This window comes from Hyperolius riggenbachi, chromosome 10, assembly GCF_040937935.1.
Source record: "Hyperolius riggenbachi isolate aHypRig1 chromosome 10, aHypRig1.pri, whole genome shotgun sequence".
Classification (NCBI taxonomy): domain Eukaryota; kingdom Metazoa; phylum Chordata; class Amphibia; order Anura; family Hyperoliidae; genus Hyperolius; species Hyperolius riggenbachi.
The window spans coordinates 250,791,932-250,811,981 of record NC_090655.1 but is presented as its reverse complement, the minus strand read 5'-3'; the positions used below and the strand labels follow the sequence as shown (position 1 = coordinate 250,811,981).

The following is a 20,050-nucleotide window of genomic DNA, read 5'->3' as shown; positions in this document are numbered from 1 at the left end:
CTGACTGAAGAAAGTCCAGGATGTTTCTTACGTCTGGAGACATGCTATTAAACCCCTTCTCCAAGGAAAAGTGAATGAACTTCTCCCATATGCGATAATAAGTTGAATTAGTAGAAGGTTTCCTAGCCCTTAGAAGTGTCTCTACCACCTGGCTGGAACATCCCATGTCTGCATATTTCTGCCTTTCAATCTCCAGGCCGCTAAACATAGGCCTCTGACTCCCGCATGCAGAAGAGTCCCCTGACCTAGAAGGTCGTGGATCACTGGTAACTTCACTGGTTCCTCTATGGTCAGGAACATTGCGAGAGGAAACCATGGCCTCCGTGGCCAGAAGGGCAGAATAGCTATGATCATGCACGACTCCCTGCACAACCTCTGCAGGAATCTGGGAATCAATGGGATTGGAGGAAACGCATAGCCTAACTGGAAGTCCCAGATCTGAGTCAGACAATCCACTCCTGTTGAGGTGGGATGATGGTAAAGTGAAAAGAACTTCCGCACCTTGTTGTTCTGTGGAGATGCCCAAAGATCCACCTGCGGTTGGCCCCACTTTGAGACTATCTTCCTGAAGATTTTCTCGTTCAAGGACCACTCGTGTGGGCTCGCGAACCTCCTGCTCAGCTAGTCGGCCAAGACATTCTTCTCCCCCGGAAGATACGCTGCCGTGAGGTCCGTCAGATTTTTCATAGCCCAATTCATTATCAGAGCAGCTATTTGGAGCAATCCCTGACTCCTCGTTCCGCCTTGTCTTCTGACATATGCTACTGCCGTGATGTTGTCTATTCTCAACAAGACCGATTTCCCATAAATCAGGTGGCGAAAAGCCTTCAAGGCCATAAAGACTGCTTTCAGTTCCAGGAGATTTGACGGTACCCCCTTTTGCACTGTCTTCCACTTCTCCTGCATTCGGATCCCATTGCAGTGGGCACCCCAACCTCTCACACTGGCGTCTGTGGTGATGACTACCGGAATATCTGTCTGAATCTGCCGGCAGTTCCTCAAGTTCTGTTCTGTGACCCACCACAGAAGGGAGTCTCTCACAAGAAAAGGGAGATGAAACCTTTGAAGCATGGTCCTCTTGTTCCATCGATGCAGAAAGAATACCTGCAGCTTCCTGAGCGCCCAGTGGCCCCATTTGACCATTGGAATACAGGAAGAGAATGTCCCCAGTAGGCTCAAACACTCCCTGGCCGACAGGGACTGACTTCTGAAGGCCCTCTGCACCTTCCATTGAATTGCTGTAATCTTCTGCTCGGGGAGGCAAACTTGATTCTGCACCGTACGGAACCTCGCCCCCAGAAACACCAAGTCCTGTGACGGTACCAACTGGCTCTTTTTGAGGTTGACTAGCCATCCTAGGCGTTTTAGTAGCTGAAGGAGGGTGGACTGGTGTTGAATCAATTGCTTCCGATCTTGGTGGAGCAGCAGAATGTCGTCCAGGTAATGGAATATCCTCAGACCCTGGAGTCTCAGATACGCAATGACCGGCAGAAGAACTTTGGTGAATGTTCTCGGAGCAGTTGACAGTCCGAATGGCAGACACTGAAACTGGTAACCTTTCCCTTCTACCGCAAATCTGAGGATCCTTTGAAAACTGTGATTTATGGGAATATGCAGATAAGCGTCTGCCAGGTCCACCGTTGTCATCCAGTCCCCTATACTTATCATCGGGATGATGGATTGCAGAGATCCCATCTTGAAGTGTCTCACCTCTATATGCCTGTTCAAGTATTTCAGGTCGAGGACCGGTCTCCAACCTCCCGATGACTTTCTTACCAAGAACAGAGGAGAAAAGATTCCTGATTGGCAATCTCTGCGTGAAAGTGGAATAATCGCCTCCTGAGCCAGTAAAGTTTGTACATACTCTGCCAGAGCCAACTTCATTTCCTTGTCTTGCGGGATCTTTGTTGGCATGAACTTGAAGCATGGGGGTCTCTTCTTGAATTTCCAAGAGTGTCCCATCTTCAGGGTACTCAGCACCCATGAATCTTCGACTATTCCCACCCAAGATTCCCAAAAGAGGCGCAACCTGGCCCCTACTTGGTAATCTTGAGTGGACGCCCCATCAAAAGCGCTTCTGAGGCTGTTGCGCATTGGACGGACCTCTGGACTTCATCCCTCTGCCGAAGGAGGACTGGGTTCCTTTCCAGTTTCTATCAAACTGTCTTCCTGGTCTATACGATCTTGCCTGCTGATATCTACTATTGAAGCTTCTCCTAGGAGCTTGCTGTCTGGAGGATCTCTGTTTCCTGTCCTGCGGGATCAACCCCGACTTTCCTCCTGTAACCTTCGAGATCGCATTGTCCATCTGGGGCCCGAATAAATGCGCTCCATCGTATGGAATCTTGCACCAGTTAGCTTTTGAGGACTGATCGGCCGACCAAGGCTTTAACCACAAAGCTCTTCTTGCCGTTACACTACATAACATGGATCTTGCCGCCAGTCTAATTATGTCAATTGCAGCCTCACCCATGAAGTCCCCTGTATAGCATTCTCCATGGGCAAAGTAACATGCTTTGTAAGTCTCATCACTGACGCATCCACAGCTGGGGCTGAGTCTAGCAGCTTGCAATCCTCCTGACTTAGCGGGTAGAGCTTCGATAACCTGTTATTCATGGAAGGCTTCTGTTCCACCTTATTCCATTCTTTAAGAATAACTTCCTTTATAATCTTCATGAATGGAAAAACTTGCGGTTGCTGGTCTAAGTGCGGATAGTACTTGTCCGGCTGTGGAACCGAACCCTCCTCATCCTGCCAGTCAATTGCTGACCTAATAGCCTGGAGGAAAGCAGGTACTAATGAGAAGCTAAAGCCTGCAGCCGAAACTTCTCCCTGAGCGGAGTCCTCCTCTAGCAAGGCCTGCGGAGCAGCCGCCGTCAAACCCTGAGGAGGTGCCATATTCTGGAAAGTCTCCTTTACTGCCTGCTGGATAAAGGCTAGCACCTGCTGGTTATCCGTGTCTCTTTCTCTGCCTAGCTCCGCAAAACAGGTTTCACATACTCTCTTGCCCGGCAATGCCGGCTGAGTGCACGACCAACATAAGTCCTGAACTGGTCTTTGAAAGAGTTCTTAAAGATCAGACCTGGGAGAAATGTCCCAATCTTTCCTCGTTCTCTTAGGGGACCTATCCTTTTCATGATAACGTCTCTGTGGAGAGTAGCGCTCAGATGATCGCCTCCTCCTATCACGGGAACGTCTGCGTGAGGATCTGGACCTAGAACGGCGTCTCCTCCTGGAAGAGTCCCTGTAACGTCTCCTGCTTCGGGACCTGGATCTATAATCCCTAGAAGACCTCCTCTTGTCACGAGAGCGACGACTTCTGCTTCGTTCTCTTGATTGAGGACGGGACTTCTGTCTCGCAGGTGAGGAAAGACGCTCCTTAGGGACCGCCTGTCCACTTCCTCCTTCCCCCGAACTGTGGAGACATAAATTTTTTATGTTCCACTAACACATCCGCCATAAAATTTATAAATGGGGATAATATGCACTCTTTTAACTTCCCTTAGGACCTGTGCAAGGGATACTATATACAATACACACCCGATGCATAAAAACAGAAAAGGCTGCATTTAGCAGCCTGTTACCTGCCAGGGACCACTTCCTCCTCATGCTCAATAACATCCATTTCTCTATTTAAGAGAAAGACAGATAGAGCTATTACAATCATGTGAGAGTACTACCAAGGTAATAACATTGCGCAAATGAGAAAAATTGCATATCTGCTCCCGCAGACCAGATAGGGAATAGTAGACCGACTCTCTCGAGTAAATGCAGGCAGACAGCGTGGTACCAGCGCAGAAACACGCCACCCACCGCTATCACGCCGACATCAGCGTGCATCCATCGCTCTGGCACTTCCTGGGGAGTTAAAAAAACACTCCCACCAGCCAATCAGCGCTTGCCAGGGCGAAATCTCGCCTCTCCCGAGACTTCCAGCGCTGTACTGCGCAGGGATACCATGCGGAGGGGTCCGGCGGCGCCATCTTGCCTAGGGGCAGCCACCACAGCAGCAGAAGGCTGCAATGCACCAAGGAGCCGCCATTCGCCCTGTTTAAGGGCTAGAGACGCTCCAACTCGGCGGGAGAGGCTGAACCCGCACAGGTAAACCCCTTAAGGGGAAAGGGGGGAACAAAATACCTAAAATAAGAAGAAAAAAATAAAAAAACAAAGCACAAACAAATAGACGAAACTGTCCATTCGAGGACAGAAAAAAGAATGGCTGGAGGGGGTGGGAGCCTAAAACTTATAGATGAACTGTCCTATCGGGGTTAGGGGGCGGGGCTAATACCCATAGGTATGCCGCCATGTTTGGTCCAGGAAAGGGATGGAGCATGAACACCCAGGCAGGAAAAGGTGGAGCTTGAACACTCTGCCTGGAAGGGGTGGAGCATGAACACTCAGGCAGGAAAGGGGTGGAGCATAGGGTTGCTCATCACGGATTAATCATGAGTAACCATGGTGGTTACTCATGATTCAAATGAGCTTTAATTGGGCTAGCTCTAGCGGCTAGATGCGGCAGGGTTAATTACCCCTAATACCGCTCTCCACTCAGCGTTTCAATCAGGCTTGCAAGCGTCTACGGACACATTACAAGCCTCGCTATGGAGCTTTTCCTCTTCCATAGTGAGGCTTGCAACGCTTCCAATAGACGCTTGCAAGCCTCATTGAAACGCTGAGCAGAGAGCGGCATTAGGGGTAATTAACCCTGCTGCATCCAGCCGCTCAGTTGGCCCAATTAAAGCTCATTTGAATCACGAGTAGCCACCGTGATTACTCGTGATTAATCCGTGGTGAGCAAGACTGGTGGAGCATGAACACTCAGGCAGGAAGGGGTGGAGCATGAACACTCAGGCAGGAAGGAGTGAAGCATGAACACTCAGGCAGGAAGGAGTGAAGCATGAACACTCAGGCAGGAAGGGGTGGAGCATGAACACTCAGGCAGGAAGGTGAGGAGTATGAGCACTAGTGATGTCCGGAACATGAGTGATTGGTTCATTTGAGCCGGTTCTTTCCTGTGACTCGAGTGATCTGACTCATCACACTGAACCGAATCAGTTCAGTGGATGATTCAGGAACTGCAGCTGCACAGGGTCCTTTTCCATTGCAAGACGCAAAACTTGACCAATTTTGATGTGCATTTTTTTTTTGTGCGTTTTTTATGTGTTTGCATTTTTCTGATTGGTAAGTGTTTGTATTGATTTTTGAAAATAAATACTAGTGGTTAAATCAATACAAAACGCAAAGCGTTTTTCATGCGTTCCTATACTTTACATTGAAACGCAAAACGCATCATAATCGCACAGACATGCGTTTGCAATTTATTTTTTTTTAATCGGAACGCAGCAGTGGAAAAGGCCACCCAGGATTATTATTTTAAACGAACTGAACTTAAGGCCCCGTTCACACTGCACGCGGTGCCGTCCGTATTTCGGCAACGCGTGCAGGTGGCAGATATACACGACATCAGAAGTGCATAGACTGCACTGATGCTCACACTGTATGCGTTCCGGACCAGTGCGGTCCACAAACGCATGCTGCACGTATTTTTTAACAAAATGCGCGGCTGACCCATTTACTTACAGTGAATGGTATCAGCCACACAACGCATACAAATGCAGATGGCGTGCATTTGTACACGTTGCGTTCCGGACACACGGCCATCAGCGTTTGAGGATGTGAATGTGGCCTTAGTCCCCGTTCACACTGCAGCCCTATAATAGTGCGCGCCCAGCCTGGAAGCAGTGCTGATAAGGACTGCACCATGCTCTGTATGGGGTTTACCATTCTCGGTATGGACTGCACCATTACTTTAGTACTGCAGCAAGCAGTAGCTCAGCGGTGTACCATCTCCTCCTAGCTCTCAGCTATTGCTTGCTGCAGTACTAAAGTAATGGTGCAGTCCATACCGAGAATGGTGAACCCCATACGGAGCATGGTGCATTCCTTATCGGCGCTACTTCAGGTGGGCATCGCAGTATTATAGGGCAACTGCATGTCTCCGAAATCAGCTGTCCATCAGCTGTATTTTCAAGACTGAAAGCTCTATTGTGCACTTGTATAAATAATGTGGCCATAGGGTGATTATGTGTGATTGCTGTCATCACGTTTAGGACAAGCTAAGAATTCTAGGGCATACCAACACTACAGGGGCATGGGCACTCTGGCAGGAAGGGGTGGGCCATGGACACTCTTGCTGTACAGAGTGGAGCATGGACACTCTAGCAGGAAGGGGTGGGCCATGGACACTCTGGCAGGAAGGGGTGGGCCATGGACACTCTTGCTGTACAGAGTGGAGCATGGACACTCTAGCAGAAAGGGGTGGGCCATGGACACTCTGGCAGGAAGGGGTGGGCCATGGACACTCTGGCTGTACAGAGTGGAGCATGGACACTCTGGCAGGAAGGGGTGGAGCGTGCAGAGAGGAAGTCTATAAGTATAGGAAGGGGCAGAAGCAGGATGTTCCCTGTTAGAGGGGAACTGCAAGGAACAAGTGAGGAGACATTTGCTAGGACTGGCAGAGAGGGAGAAGGTAATAAGAGATTATTATATCACCGCCTGCTGCTCACAGCTCTGCACCAAAATAGCAGCAGTAAGGCCTGGAACCCACTAGGAGCACTTTTCTGAGTGCTTTGTGATTTGAAAAGCTCTTGCTAATGTAATGCTATGGGTGTGATCCCACTTCAGCTATGTGATGTTATCAAAATCCCCATAGCATTGCATTAGCAAGAGCTTTTTCAAATCACTAGCGCTTAAGCCCCATCTACACAATACATTTTTTTGTGTAATTTGATTCGATTCAATCCGACATGTCCGATCGGGATTTGATGTGATTCAATTAAATTTGCCATTTGTTTGTCATTTGTTTTGCAATGGCAAATTGAATTGGATTGAATCGAATCCCGATTGTACATGTCAGATTGAATCGAATCGGATTGATGCATCGAATCGCACAAAAAAAAAAATGTATGGTGTAGATGGGGCTTGAAAAGGCTGCTAGTGAGTTTGAGCCCTAACTCAAACAACTGAGGGTTTCTATTCTGCTTTATAGTGGCAGGTTTGTTGGTGCTCTGATAACAGTGTGGAGAGGTGCAAGGGTGGCAATGAGTGTTACACAAGAAGCTTATCAGTTTGCCATTACCGTGGTTGTATTGTGTGTATGTAACCATTAGCATGGTTGTATTGTATCATGCGTGTGTGTGTGTGTGTGTACTGTTACCATGGTTGTATTGTATCATACGTGTGTGTGTGTGTGTGTGTACGTACCATTACCATGGTTGTAGTGTATATACAGTATACCACAACCGTGGTTGTATTGTGTGTGTGTGTGTCCATTGCCATGGTTGAATTGTGTATACCATTACCGTGGTTGTATTGTGTGATGACTCTATGGCTAGGTGCACACTTAGCGGAAATGCTAGCGTTTTTCCCGCTAATGGAAGGCTATGGGCCGGAGGAAAAAACGCATACAAAAAACCGCTTATGCTTATACAAGTTCTATGCGTTTTCAAACGGGCATTTTAAAATATGCATGTTTTGTTGCATAATGTTCAAAAACGCACATAATGCAAGTCAATGGAAATGCAATGGTATGCGTTTTTCATGCGTTTCCATGTGTTCTTATATGCTTTTAAAAAAAATAAAAAATTGTGATGTATTTCCGCTTCCTGTTGTCTTCCTAGTTATTTGCATAAAACGCAATTGGAAAACGCATGAAAAACGCATACAAAACGCATATGCTTTTTGTATATACAAAACGAAACGCATTCAAACGTACGCAAAATGCTTGAAAAACGCATCTGCAGTTAAAAAAAAAAAAAAAAAAATAGTAAAAACGCTCACAAAAAACAAACATGACCTAAAACGCGACCTTTCACGTTATGTTATGTGTGCACCCAGCCTTAGGGCCCGTTTCCACTAGAGCGAATCTGCATGCAGACTCGCATAGCCAATTCTAGTCAATGGTCCTGTTTCCAGTTTCCACTAGCCCAAAAATCTGTGCGGTGTGCTGTGCAGAGCCATCAGAATTTGCACACTGCAAAATTAGTGTGCGATTTGCCTGTAATGTAATTGGGTACTTATCCGTTAGCCGGGCGCATCCGGCAGGTGGCGACAAAACTATACCAGAGTTGCATCTTTCCCTACTATCCATGGCGGCCTGGAGGGGGAATAGTAATTAGCGCCACCTGCCGGATGCGCCCGGCTAACAGATAAGTACCTGTAATTGATAGGAAAATCGCATGCGCTTTCGTCATGTGATTTTTCCATGGGTTTTAATGTAAAAAAACAATGTTAATGCATACCGACATTGACATGGTTAAAATTGCATTCTACAAAATCGCGAGCATTTCCGCGTGAAAATCCGCATACAAACGCGTACGAATCTGGATTCATTTACGCGGTTTCCGCACCAGAATCGCACCGCACTAGTGGAAGACGGCCCTTAATGTGTGTGTATATGTGATGTCCTGAATAGGAATTCAGGGGGCTCTTGCCATTGCAGTGATCACACTGACTACAGCTATTTGTGGAAACAATTAGTCTTTATTTTCTCTGACATTCAGCAGCAGGAAAAACAACAATACAGCTTTCACAGGCTCAGCAGCCAAAACTTAAGCAACAGAAACCACGCCCCACAGGTAATTAGTAGGGATGGACATGCAAATAATTTCAAGTTGCTGTGATATTATGCAAATTTTGTATGCAAATGTATGCAGCTTGAAAAGAAACCAATCAAATCCTGCTGAGGTAAAGTCCATTTTCAAGCTGCATACATTTGCATAATCCTGCATCAACTTGAAATTATTTGCATGTCATTGACCACCCCTTGTAATAAGGCCATCAAATCTCAGCCATAAACTGCAGGATATTACCAGTGCAAGGAGGAAATAGTTCCACAGCTTCCCAGGGTCTGGGAATTCAGCAGGTGATCTCCAGGCTTCTCTGCTCTGTGCAGCACACCTGAGCTCTGGATTGCTCTATCTGCCTTTTCCTCCGACTACCAGCATGCATTGCTCTATGGAGCCTTAGGGTCCATTTCCTTTCACGATCACGAATGGGAGCCGAAGGGATGCAAAGCGGCTGCGCATCACTTCCGCTCCCATTCGCGTCACTTCCGCATTCCTCGATATGGAAGTGAATGGAGGAGATGGGGGCAAATGCAACCGTGCGAGAATCTGCAACATGCTGCATATTCTTTGATTTTTTTTTTTTATTTTTTTTTTTCACAGCGAATGTCTTTTCCCATTGTGCAATATATCAATTGTGATACAAAATATACAATTTATGTAATTTCTTGCACCAGCTGCCGTATACAGTATGTAGGTTGTTGTACCACCCATAATCTTCGGGCAAGAATAGGTGAACACTACTGTGGGGCAAACTGGAACACTTTTCATAAGTCTGCAGTCTCAAAACATTTTGAGCTGCCACAATGGAAATATGACCTTTTTCAAATTTCAGGGAGTAGGAAGAGTGGTCTCTCCATTCAGAGGTGGAGATCTACAAAGGCTCCTCCTCAAACGAGAGGCTTTTTGAATCCATCGTATGGGTACTCGTACCCTGGCGGGTCTAAACACCCGTTGGGATATAAGTCTCATATGATTTTTAATCATACATTACTTATTCTCTTTATGCCAGGTATTTGTCCTCCTTCCTCCTTTCCTTTTTCATTTGTACCTTTATGTGCATATTTTTTAACAAGAAAGTGGTTTTAGAGTACTTTGTTTCATGTTGTGTATACATTTAGTCATATGATGTTATTTAATAATGTACAAAATAATATGTATCTGTCTCTTTAAGAGAGATGTGTTCTTTGCTGGCCGACGGAGGCGGGGCTCCCCCCCCCCTCCCCTCTTCCCAGCTATAAAGTCTCCACCTCTCATCAGGTTCAATACAACTATGATTAAGGGCGTACTTTGAGCCCGATACGCGTGAGTTGTTCCTGTGGCTTTTTCATGTCATTCGTATGTGTTTTTTTTCAATAAAGAGTTCCAGCTTTTACTACACCACTGTGCCTGTGGATCCTCCTTCATCTACTGTTACTTTGGTGCAGGATCAGGTTAGCCAGACCAGTGGGTGGACTTCATGGGGGTTTAAGAGCGTATTGGCCTTCTATCTACATATTCTCTGATCGCTCTGCACCAGTCCGGATAACCAGCATGCAATGGAAACTGTTCCACTGACGTGCTTTGGTTTCAGTTCTGCCGCAATGCGGCCATGTAGCCGCATCGCACCGCATACAGTGGAAACGGGCCGTTGCCCCAGCAGATTAACCCCCTCCCTCTTTCTGGCAGCCCTATTTCCCAAGGCATGTTCTGTGGTGGAAATAGGAGGCCAACCCAACCTTCTTGCCTATTCCAGAGCTCAGGACCCTGAAAAACTATAAAGTGTAACTGATTGTTGCTGTACTGTCCTCACCACAGTCACACACTATTATTATTATTATTATTATACATTATTATTATACATTTGTATAGCTCTGACATATTCTACAGTGCTGCACAGAGATCACTGATCCATTCCCATCAGTCTCTGCACTAGAGGAGCTTGCACTCAAAGGGCCAGTACACACCAAAAACCGCCAGCGGATCCACAAACGCTACAGTTTTTTGAAGAGGTTTTTCAAAGCGATTCTAGGCATGTTTAGAGAGAGTGGTGGAGCAGAATTTATATTTTGTTACAGTAAAGCTGTAACTGAACAGCTTCTGTAACACAAATGCTTGGAAAAATGCTCTGATCTAGCGTTTTTCAGAGTGATTTTCCACTTTCCTATACTTAACATTGAGGCTGAATTGCCTCAGAAATCTGCAAAAATGCTGCAGGACCCAAGTTTGCTTTTGGAGAAAAAACAAACCGCTCTGGTGTGCTCCATCCCATTCACATTCATTAGCCAAGCGGTTTTCACCCCGCAAGCATTTTAAAAAATGTTCAGAACCATTCTTGGTGTGCACCAGCCCTCTGATTGTTCTGATTGCCAGCCTCTGGCAGAGTCCTAGTGTAATCTATGGGATCATGTGCTCCTTTCCTATGACAGCTTTGTACTTTTATTACTCGGCCTACCTAACCAGACCATAATCATGTATCTTGTACCGTTTGCCTTGTTGCTACCTTTTGCCGACCGATCCACGCCAAGTGGCATGAACATGGCGGCATCCCCAGGACCGCGCCACGCCGATTGGCGTGAACGCCCTTCTATGGGGCTAGCAGGAGTGCGCACGCGCTGATGTGCACGCATCTCCGCTTTGAAGGCCGAGCGGCTGTTAGATGGCAAAACAGCTGTCTAATATACCGGTACAGCTCTGCGATTGAAGGCAGCACTGTACTGGCGACAGCCGTGTGACACAGAATCGATCGGCTGTGATAGGCTGACTGGGGGAGGGAGAGAGGGAGGGAAAATAATTAAAGAAATACACATTTTTATTTAAAAAAAAAAATAGCAAAAATACTTACAAAAAAAATAAATAAATAAATAAACATTGGGGGAGCGATCAGACCCCACCAACAGAGAACTCGGTTGGTGGGGAGAAAGGGGGGGGGGGTATTAATCACTTGTGTGCTGAGATGTGCAGCCCTGCAGCGAGCACTTAAAGTGTAACTGTTGGGCATAAAATCAAAACTCAATTCTTTATTTTTATCTGGTAAACAAGTAAAAAGGATGCTAATCAGGCAATCCAAAAGTTAAAATCTCTATTACTTTTCTTGTTTATAAATGATCATTCCCCAGTTTACCTGACTCTTATTTGGTACGTTGCCGCAAAAAGGAAGTTGCAGGGCAGGTTGGGTTGTCCTTTTTTGCTGCTGTACATTAGTTAAGACTGAGGGGAAATAGAGAAGCAAAAAAAAGACAACCCAGCATGCCCTGCAACTTCCTTTGTTCGGCAGCATACCAAATAAGAGTCAGGTGAACTGGGGAATGATCATTTATAAACTAGAAAAGTTAGAGATTTTAACTTTTGGATTGCCTGGTTAGCATCCGTATTACTTGTTTACCATATAAAAATAAAGAATTGATTTTATGCCCGACAGTTACACTTTAAGGCTGCAGTTGCCCAATTGAGGAAAAATGGCCTGGTCTTTAGGGAGGTTTAACACCGCGGTCCTCAAGTGGTTAACTTTGTTCTATGTTGTATAAACTTATGTCTCTCATCATTGTATATATTTATTGTCCAGCGCTGCGTAATATGTTGGCACTTTATAAATACAAATAATAATAATAATAATAAAATCTGAAGAAAAAAAGGAACAAATGTGTCGGGAGGAGTATTCACTCCCTTGGTGGAAGGCCCTCTCTTGTCAAGTTTGTTGTGGTGCCATGTTCTTTCTATTTCACTAATTATGTGAGGGGAATTACTAATTGGTTGCACCAGGACTTTGTAGGGGATTTATGGCAAAGGAGGTAGATACATATGCACATGCCAATTTGATCCATTCGCATTAGTCTTTGCACTAGAGGAGCTTACACTCTACTGTCCTTACCACAATCACATGCTAGTAGTATTATAATGCATTTATATAGCTCTGCTCCAGCATATTAATAATTGTCCTGCAGTTCATGTATTCCGTTCTTTATGCCTCTACAGAGAGGAGCTTTCTGTAAATATCACATGACCATGTCCCTGAGGATGGACAAGGACCAGAGTCACATGACTGAGAGGATGTTAGACCTCACTTTGGAGATCATCTCCATTCTGACTGGAGAGGTAAGGAGGATTCTGGGAAGGTTACATGACATAACTAATTTTTGTTAATATAACACACACCTGAAGTCAGAGTACTGGGAAAAAACATGATTGTTGTCATTGATCTTAAATACAGAGTTTTCCTACTATAAAGTCTGGTGACAACGTGACCTTTACAATCCCTCTGTTGCACTCTCTCTTACTGAAAAGTGATGAGAACAATATTCTAGAGGTCATCCACAAGATGATGGAGCTGCTGACAGGAGAGGTGAGCAGTGCTGGGAATTATGGGACATTATCCAGTAACAACAAGGGGTGTGTCTAGATGGTGACTATATCATTGTTTGCATCAGATTCCTATAAGGTATCAGGATGTCACCATCTATTTCTCCATGGAGGAGTGGCAGTATATAGAAGGACAAAAGGACCTCTGCAAAGATATAGTGATGAAGAAGCAGCTGCCCCTCACATTACCGGGTAAGAGAGACTTTTACTTCTTGTAGAGTAGAGAGCAGGATGGTGGATCCATCTAGACCACCCCCCCCCCCAATCATGTGATAATCACATAGCAACCATGTATTCAATGAGTGTGTGATTCTTACAGATGGATCCAGTAACGGAGACCCACCAAAGGGATGTACAGGTCCTCTTTATTCCCGGGATTTTGCGCAGGAAGATCACACTGTTCCACACCATTATAAAGTAGGTGGGACAGAGAGTGTTAAACCGGGGTACCCAATGTGTCAGTCGCGATCTACCAGTTGATCACAAAGGACTGCTTGGTAGATCATGATTGTGCACAAGGCCGATTCTCTCATGAAGCAAGGTGATACATTTGCATCAGGGGCAGAGATTACAGGGGCAGCATTTTTGTACTATGTGTTTACACTAACAGCGTACAGTCAGAGTAGGAGGAGAAGTGAGAGGAGAGTGAGGTGAAGAGGTAATCATTGGGGAAAATCAGCTTCTTGTGCTGTGTGAGGAGTCTGAGTGATGAGGAGGGAGGCAGGAGAGCAGCAGTGTCTCATTTGACTGTCACAGCAGAAGGGAGGAAGTGGCACTGCTGTCCTGACTGAGGAGTAATGGAGTGGCTGAGGGTGAGCAGTTTTAGTCAGACTCGCAGCCAGCCAGTGTGCTACTGTGTTGAGCTGCAGCATGTCATGTGAGAACATTAAATGAAGCAAATTTTTGGATGCTGTGCAATCATTACAAATCGGGAAGGGGGGGGGGGGAAGTGGACGCAGCTTCACAAGCTTGTCTCAGACTGCAAAAAGTCTAGAGCCGGCCCTGATTGCACATGCCGACAAAAACGTCTAGGTAGTGCTGGATGCCGTGTGGAAAAAAAAACACTGAAGTGGAATGAGCATCTCTCCCCTATCCGCGTCACTGGGATCCTCCTTCAGCTCTGCCATCCACGGTCTCATCTCTAATGCCCTCTCGTGGCATCTCTAATTAAATGTACCACTGGAGGGGTCATAGAGAGGAGACTGTGAACAGAAGAGCTGAAGAGGAATCTGGCTGTTCTGGTAAGTAAAACACTGCTCTGCGAATGAAGCGGGGAGCTAAACTGGGGACACATGGCTGTCTATGATTTGGGGGGCTAAACTGGGGGCACATGTGACTGTCTGAGCTGAAGAAGTGTGGGTACCCCTGATCTAAAACATAAGTGTTTATACTCTGTATGAGATTGTATTCTTGTTAGATTATATGTACTGGAATTGTATTAGTGCGCCTGTTGTAAGTGCAATAACTTCTATCTTTCTTTGGGTTTAGTCTGAGGAACAGAATGTTATAAAAGCTAATATTGATGAAGACGACCCACATATGACGAATGGTCAGCAGTCTGTGCAGAAGGGTGGCATTATGGAGGCAAAAAAAGAAGAGGAGTCTTCTGTGGATATCAGTAAAGGTTGTTGTCAATACATTCTTATTTGGTTGTGGGATCAACAGTTCTGTCCACACAAACATCAATTTACTTGCTTCAGCTCCTAACCTGTCCAGTAAATGAGGTGGAGGTAGTCCAAATCATTGTTCCCAACAAATCAGTTGAAGATTCTGTACACAATATGAAAGGTACATCTCTGTTTCTCAGTATAACATCATAGTACCAACAAATGAGGAGGAGATACTGTACACCATATGAAAGGCCCATCTCCATTCCTCAGTATCACATCATTGTACCAACAAATGAGGAGGAGATGCTGTACACCATATGTAAGGCCCATCTCCATTCCTCAGTATAATATCATAGTACCAACAAATGAGGAGGAGATACTGTACACCATATGAAAGGCCCATCTCCATTCCTCAGTATCACATCATAGTACCAACAAATGAGGAGGAGATACTGTACACCATATGAAAGGCCCATCTCCATTCCTCAGTATAACATCATAGTACCAACAAATGGGGAGGACATACTGTACACCATATGAAAGGCCCATCTCCATTCCTCAGTATAACATCATAGTAACAACAAATGGGGAGGACATACTGTACACCATATGAAAGGCCCATGTCCATTCCTCAGTATAACATCATAGTACCAACAAATGAGGAGGAGATACTGTACACCATATGAAAGACCCATCTCCATTCCTCAGTATAACATCATAGCACCAACAAATGAGGAGGGGATACTGTACACCATATGAAAGGCCCATCTCCATTCCTCAGTATAACATCATAGTACCAACAAATGAGGAGATACTGTACACCATATGAAAGACCCATCTCCATTCCTCAGTATAACATCATAGCACCAACAAATGAGGAGGAGATATTGTACACCATATGAAAGGCCCATCTCCATTCCTCAGTATAACATCATAGCACCAACAAATGAGGAGGGGATACTGTACACCATATGAAAGGCCCATCTCCATTCCTCAGTATAACATCATAGTGCCAACAAATGAGGAGGAGATACTGTACACCATATGAAAGGCCCATCTTCATTCCTCTGTATAACATCATAGTACCAACAAATGAGGAGGAGATACTGTACTCCATATGAAAGGCCCATCTCCATTCCTCAGTATAACATCATAGTACCAACAAATGAGGAGGAGATACTGTACACTATATGAAAGGCCCATCTCCATTCCTCAGTATAAGATCATAGTGCCAACAAATGAGGAGATACTGTACACCATATGAAAGGCACATCTCCATTCCTCAGTATAACATCATAGCATGAACACACGAGGAGGAGATACTGTACACTATATGAAAGGCCCATCTCCATTCCTCAGTATAAGATCATAGTGCCAACAAATGAGGAGGAGATACTGTACACCATATGAAAGGCCCATCTCCATTCCTCAGTATAACATCATAGCACCAACAAATGAGGAGATACTGTACACCATATGAGAGGCCTATCTCCATTCCTCAGTATAACATCATAGTACCAACAAATGAGGAGGAGATACTGTGCACCATATGAAAGGCCCATCTCCATTCCTCAGTATAAGATCATAGTGCCAACAAATGAGGAGGAGATACTGTACACCATATGAAAGGCCCATCTCCATTCCTCAGTATAACATCATAGTACCAACAAATGAGGAGATACTGTACACCATATGAGAGGCCTATCTCCATTCCTCAGTATAACATCACAGCACCAACAAATGAGGAGGGGATACTGTACACCATATGAAAGGCCATCTCCATTCCTCAGTATAACATCATAGCACCAACAAATGAGGAGGGGATACTGTACACCATATGAAAGGCCATCTCCATTCCTCAGTATAACATCATAGTGCCAACAAATGAGGGGGAGATACTGTACACCATATGAAAGGCCCATCTCCATTCCTCAGTATAACATCATAGTACCAACAAATGAGGAGGAGATATTGTACACCATATGAAAGGTCCATCTCCATTCCTCAGTATAACATCATAGCACCAACAAATGAGGAGGGGATACTGTACACCATATGAAAGACCAATCTCCATTCCTCAGTATAACATCATAGTACCAACAAATGAGGAGGAGATACTGTACACCATATGAAAGGTCCATCTCCATTCCTCAGTATAACATCACAGTACTAACAAATGAGGAGGAGATACTGTACACCATATGAAAGGCCCATCTCCATTCCTCAGTATAACATGATTGTACCAACAAATGAGGAGGAGATACTGTACACCATATGAAAGGCCCATCTCCATTCCTCAGTATAACATCATAGTACCAACAAATGAGGAGGAGATACTGTACACCATATGAAAGGTCCATCTCCATTCCTCAGTATAACATCATAGCACCAACAAATGAGGAGGAGATACTGTACACCATATGAAAGGCCCATCTCCATTCCTCAGTATAACATCATAGCACCAACAAATGAGGGGGGGATACTGTACACCATATGAAATATCCATCTCCATTCCTCAGTATAACATCATAGTACCAACAAATGAGGAGATACTGTACACCATATGAAATATCCATCTCCATTTCTCAGTATAACGTCATAGTACCAACAAATGAGGTGAAGTTAGGTATTTTCTCATTTGTTCCTCGATTATAAGATACATTTATCTTCTTAATTTTGCCACATAAATTTTAGTGAAAGATACATTTTAATGACTAAATGTTTCACCAACAGATGGACAGAATATGGGGAGCCCCTCGGAGGGACGTCTTATCCCCCCTCCAGATGATGCTGCGGAAGATAATGGTGTCTCACAATGTTCTACAGAAGGAAACCACATTACTGGAAATACACATCACAAGGGCCCCAGTGTGGATAGATTGTCAGATCCCGTAAATGTTGAGGAACGCTATTATAAATCTCAGAAGATCAAATCAGATGAACATCCAAGATTTCCTAATGTAAATAATTCATCTGCTGAGAAAAGTCCTCCAAGTATATCACAAGGTGACAAGAACTTTCAATGTCCTGAATGTGATAAATGTTTTAGAAAAAAAGTTCTCCTTGCTCTACACCAGAGAACCCACACTGGTCAACAACCTTTTTCTTGTGCTGAGTGTGGGAAATTTTTAAAACAGAGGGGAAATTCTAATAGACACAAGAGTGCCCGCATGGGCAAGTGTTCAGAGTGTGAGAAAAGGTTTACCAGTAAAGCATACCATGCTACACAACAGAGAGTTCACACTAGCGAAAGTCCCTTTTTGTGTACAGAGTGTGGGAAATCCTTCAGACAGAAAGTAACTCTGATTCGACATCAAAAAGTCCACATAGGCAAGGCTTCTTTTTCATGTTCAGAATGTGGGGAAAGTTTTCAGCATAAGGAGGAGTTTTTTAAACACCGGGAAAGTCACACAGGTAAGAGTCTTCCCACAGAGTGTGGGAAATCTGTTACAGGGGAAAATATGCTTCCTACTTGCCAGACAAGTTACACAGACAAGAGAGGTTTCTCATGTTCGGAGTGTGAGAAACATTTTCCCTGGAGATCCCATCTTATTGAACATCAAAGAATTCACACAGGTGAGAGACCATTTTCATGTTCAGAGTGTGGGAAAAGTTTCACCAAGAAACAAGTCCTTCTTGTACATCAAAGAATTCACACCGGGGAGAGACGTTTCTCATGTTCGGAGTGTGAGAAACATTTTCCCTGGAAATCACATCTTATTGAACACCAAAGAATTCACACAGGTGAGAGACCATTTTCATGTTCAGAGTGTGGGAAAAGTTTCTCCAAGAAACAAGTCCTTCTTGTACATCAAAGAATTCACACAGGTGAGAGACCATTTTCCTGTTCAGAGTGTGGGAAAAGTTTTTTTCAGGAAGGTCACCTTCTTTTTCACCTGTATACTCACAAGAAGTAGCCGTGACATTCACATGAACGATTTTTGAGATGTTTGCAGAAAAGTGAACCTGTCACCACGGACACCTATGGGGACTGTGTGGTTAACTCTGATGGTCTAAACTGTCCTACCAATGAAAGAATTGCACGCTCTATCGGCTATAGGTAAAAATGTGCCTGATATGCACGTCTTCCGTGCAAGATTTCAAAATTTGCATAAGTTGTAAAATTTGATAAACTACTGACCAGCAGCTGATTAAACAATCCTCTATTCTGCTCTGATTTGATTTGGTTTCTACGATTTCCTAACATGTGAAAAACATTGATGCGTGAGTATCCTCTCCCCTCCTGTACAGAGATACTGAAGTGAAAAAAGATATGATATTTATGTGTAGTACAGCTAAGAAATAAAACTTTAGCAGCAGAGACATGAGTTTAATATTGTTTCCAGTACAGGAAAGGGAAACTCCAGTTATCTATGCAAAAGAGCCATTGAGCTCCATGACTTTCAAAGTTACAGAGAGCTCTGTCTTCTGAAGCATGTTATCTTAACTGTCCGTCACTGTATTTTATTTTTCTATCCAGAGGACAGTTCAAAAGTTCTCTGGCCTGCTCTGTAAAATCATTTAGAATGCGGAGTAGTGTGTAAACTGCAAATATTAGAGAATGACGCAATGTTATAAAAAAAACTATATAACTGAAAATAAGAATATTTTCTTTGCTACTAATGTTCTATTTGTTATCCGTACTACACATACAATTCATTATATCATCATTTTTTTTCACTTCAGAGTCTCTTTAATTTCCTTTAGCCTTGATTTTGCATTGAGTCACTGGAATTTGTATACAAACTGCCCTCTGGATGTTATTTTTGTTGCCTGAATAATTTCCTTTTCATCTAATGTGATAAAACATTTTGCTTTAGGTCAGTGAATAGAGTTGTGATTTAACAGCAAACAAGTTCTAATGCTAGGTACACACTGAGATTTTCTGGCCGATTTACTGTCAGATTGATTATTTCCAGCATGTTCCATCTGGTTTTGCAGTGAACGGAAATCGATCGGAAAATGCTCGGAAATTGATCGGAAACCAGATAGAACATGTTGGAAATAATTGATCTGACAGTAAATCGGCCAGAAAATCTCAGTGTGTACCTAGCATAAGGATCAAGAAAGGAACTGGGCAGGTAGCTCAGGCTATTCACACTTGAAATTGCTAGACAATTGTTTTGAGATTGAGAGTGGCCATGAAATAGTGATTTTCATCAACGGTAAAGTCTTAGTTATCTTAAGTATGTTATGTGAAGATTTGGTGAGTGGGGGAGGGGGTGGTTCCAGAGGCAGCAAAGATTAGAAAACAGCAAACAATTTAATTAAATAACATACCCTAAATCTGTTTACCTCCCCCCTAGTCCTGGCACATCCAGCTGGGATCGGGACAGGATTCTTCAGGTGATAGTTCAAGCGGAGCTTGCAGGGGTTGGCCGAGTTAATGCCCCAAAGAACTTGCTCACTGATGCATCGAGAGGGTTGGGGCTCTGCTTTACACCCACTGGATTATTGGTAGGGACTTTACACCCACTG

General features: G+C 44.3%; 2 protein-coding genes across 2 annotated transcripts in view; one reads left to right on the top strand and one right to left on the bottom strand.

Annotated features, from left to right (window-relative positions):
- LOC137535252 (zinc finger protein 585A-like) overlaps positions 1–20,050 on the bottom strand; it is a 201,856-nt gene that overhangs the window by 29,082 nt on the left and 152,724 nt on the right. The window lies entirely within an intron of this gene.
- Positions 12,864–18,489, top strand: LOC137537093 (gastrula zinc finger protein XlCGF57.1-like). The gene is made up of 5 exons (XM_068259234.1): positions 12,864–12,945; positions 13,031–13,154; positions 13,282–13,379; positions 14,451–14,586; positions 17,306–18,489. Exons 1-5 carry the CDS (start codon positions 12,922–12,924, stop codon positions 18,487–18,489), a joined length of 1,566 nt encoding a protein of 521 aa, XP_068115335.1. The 5' UTR covers positions 12,864–12,921.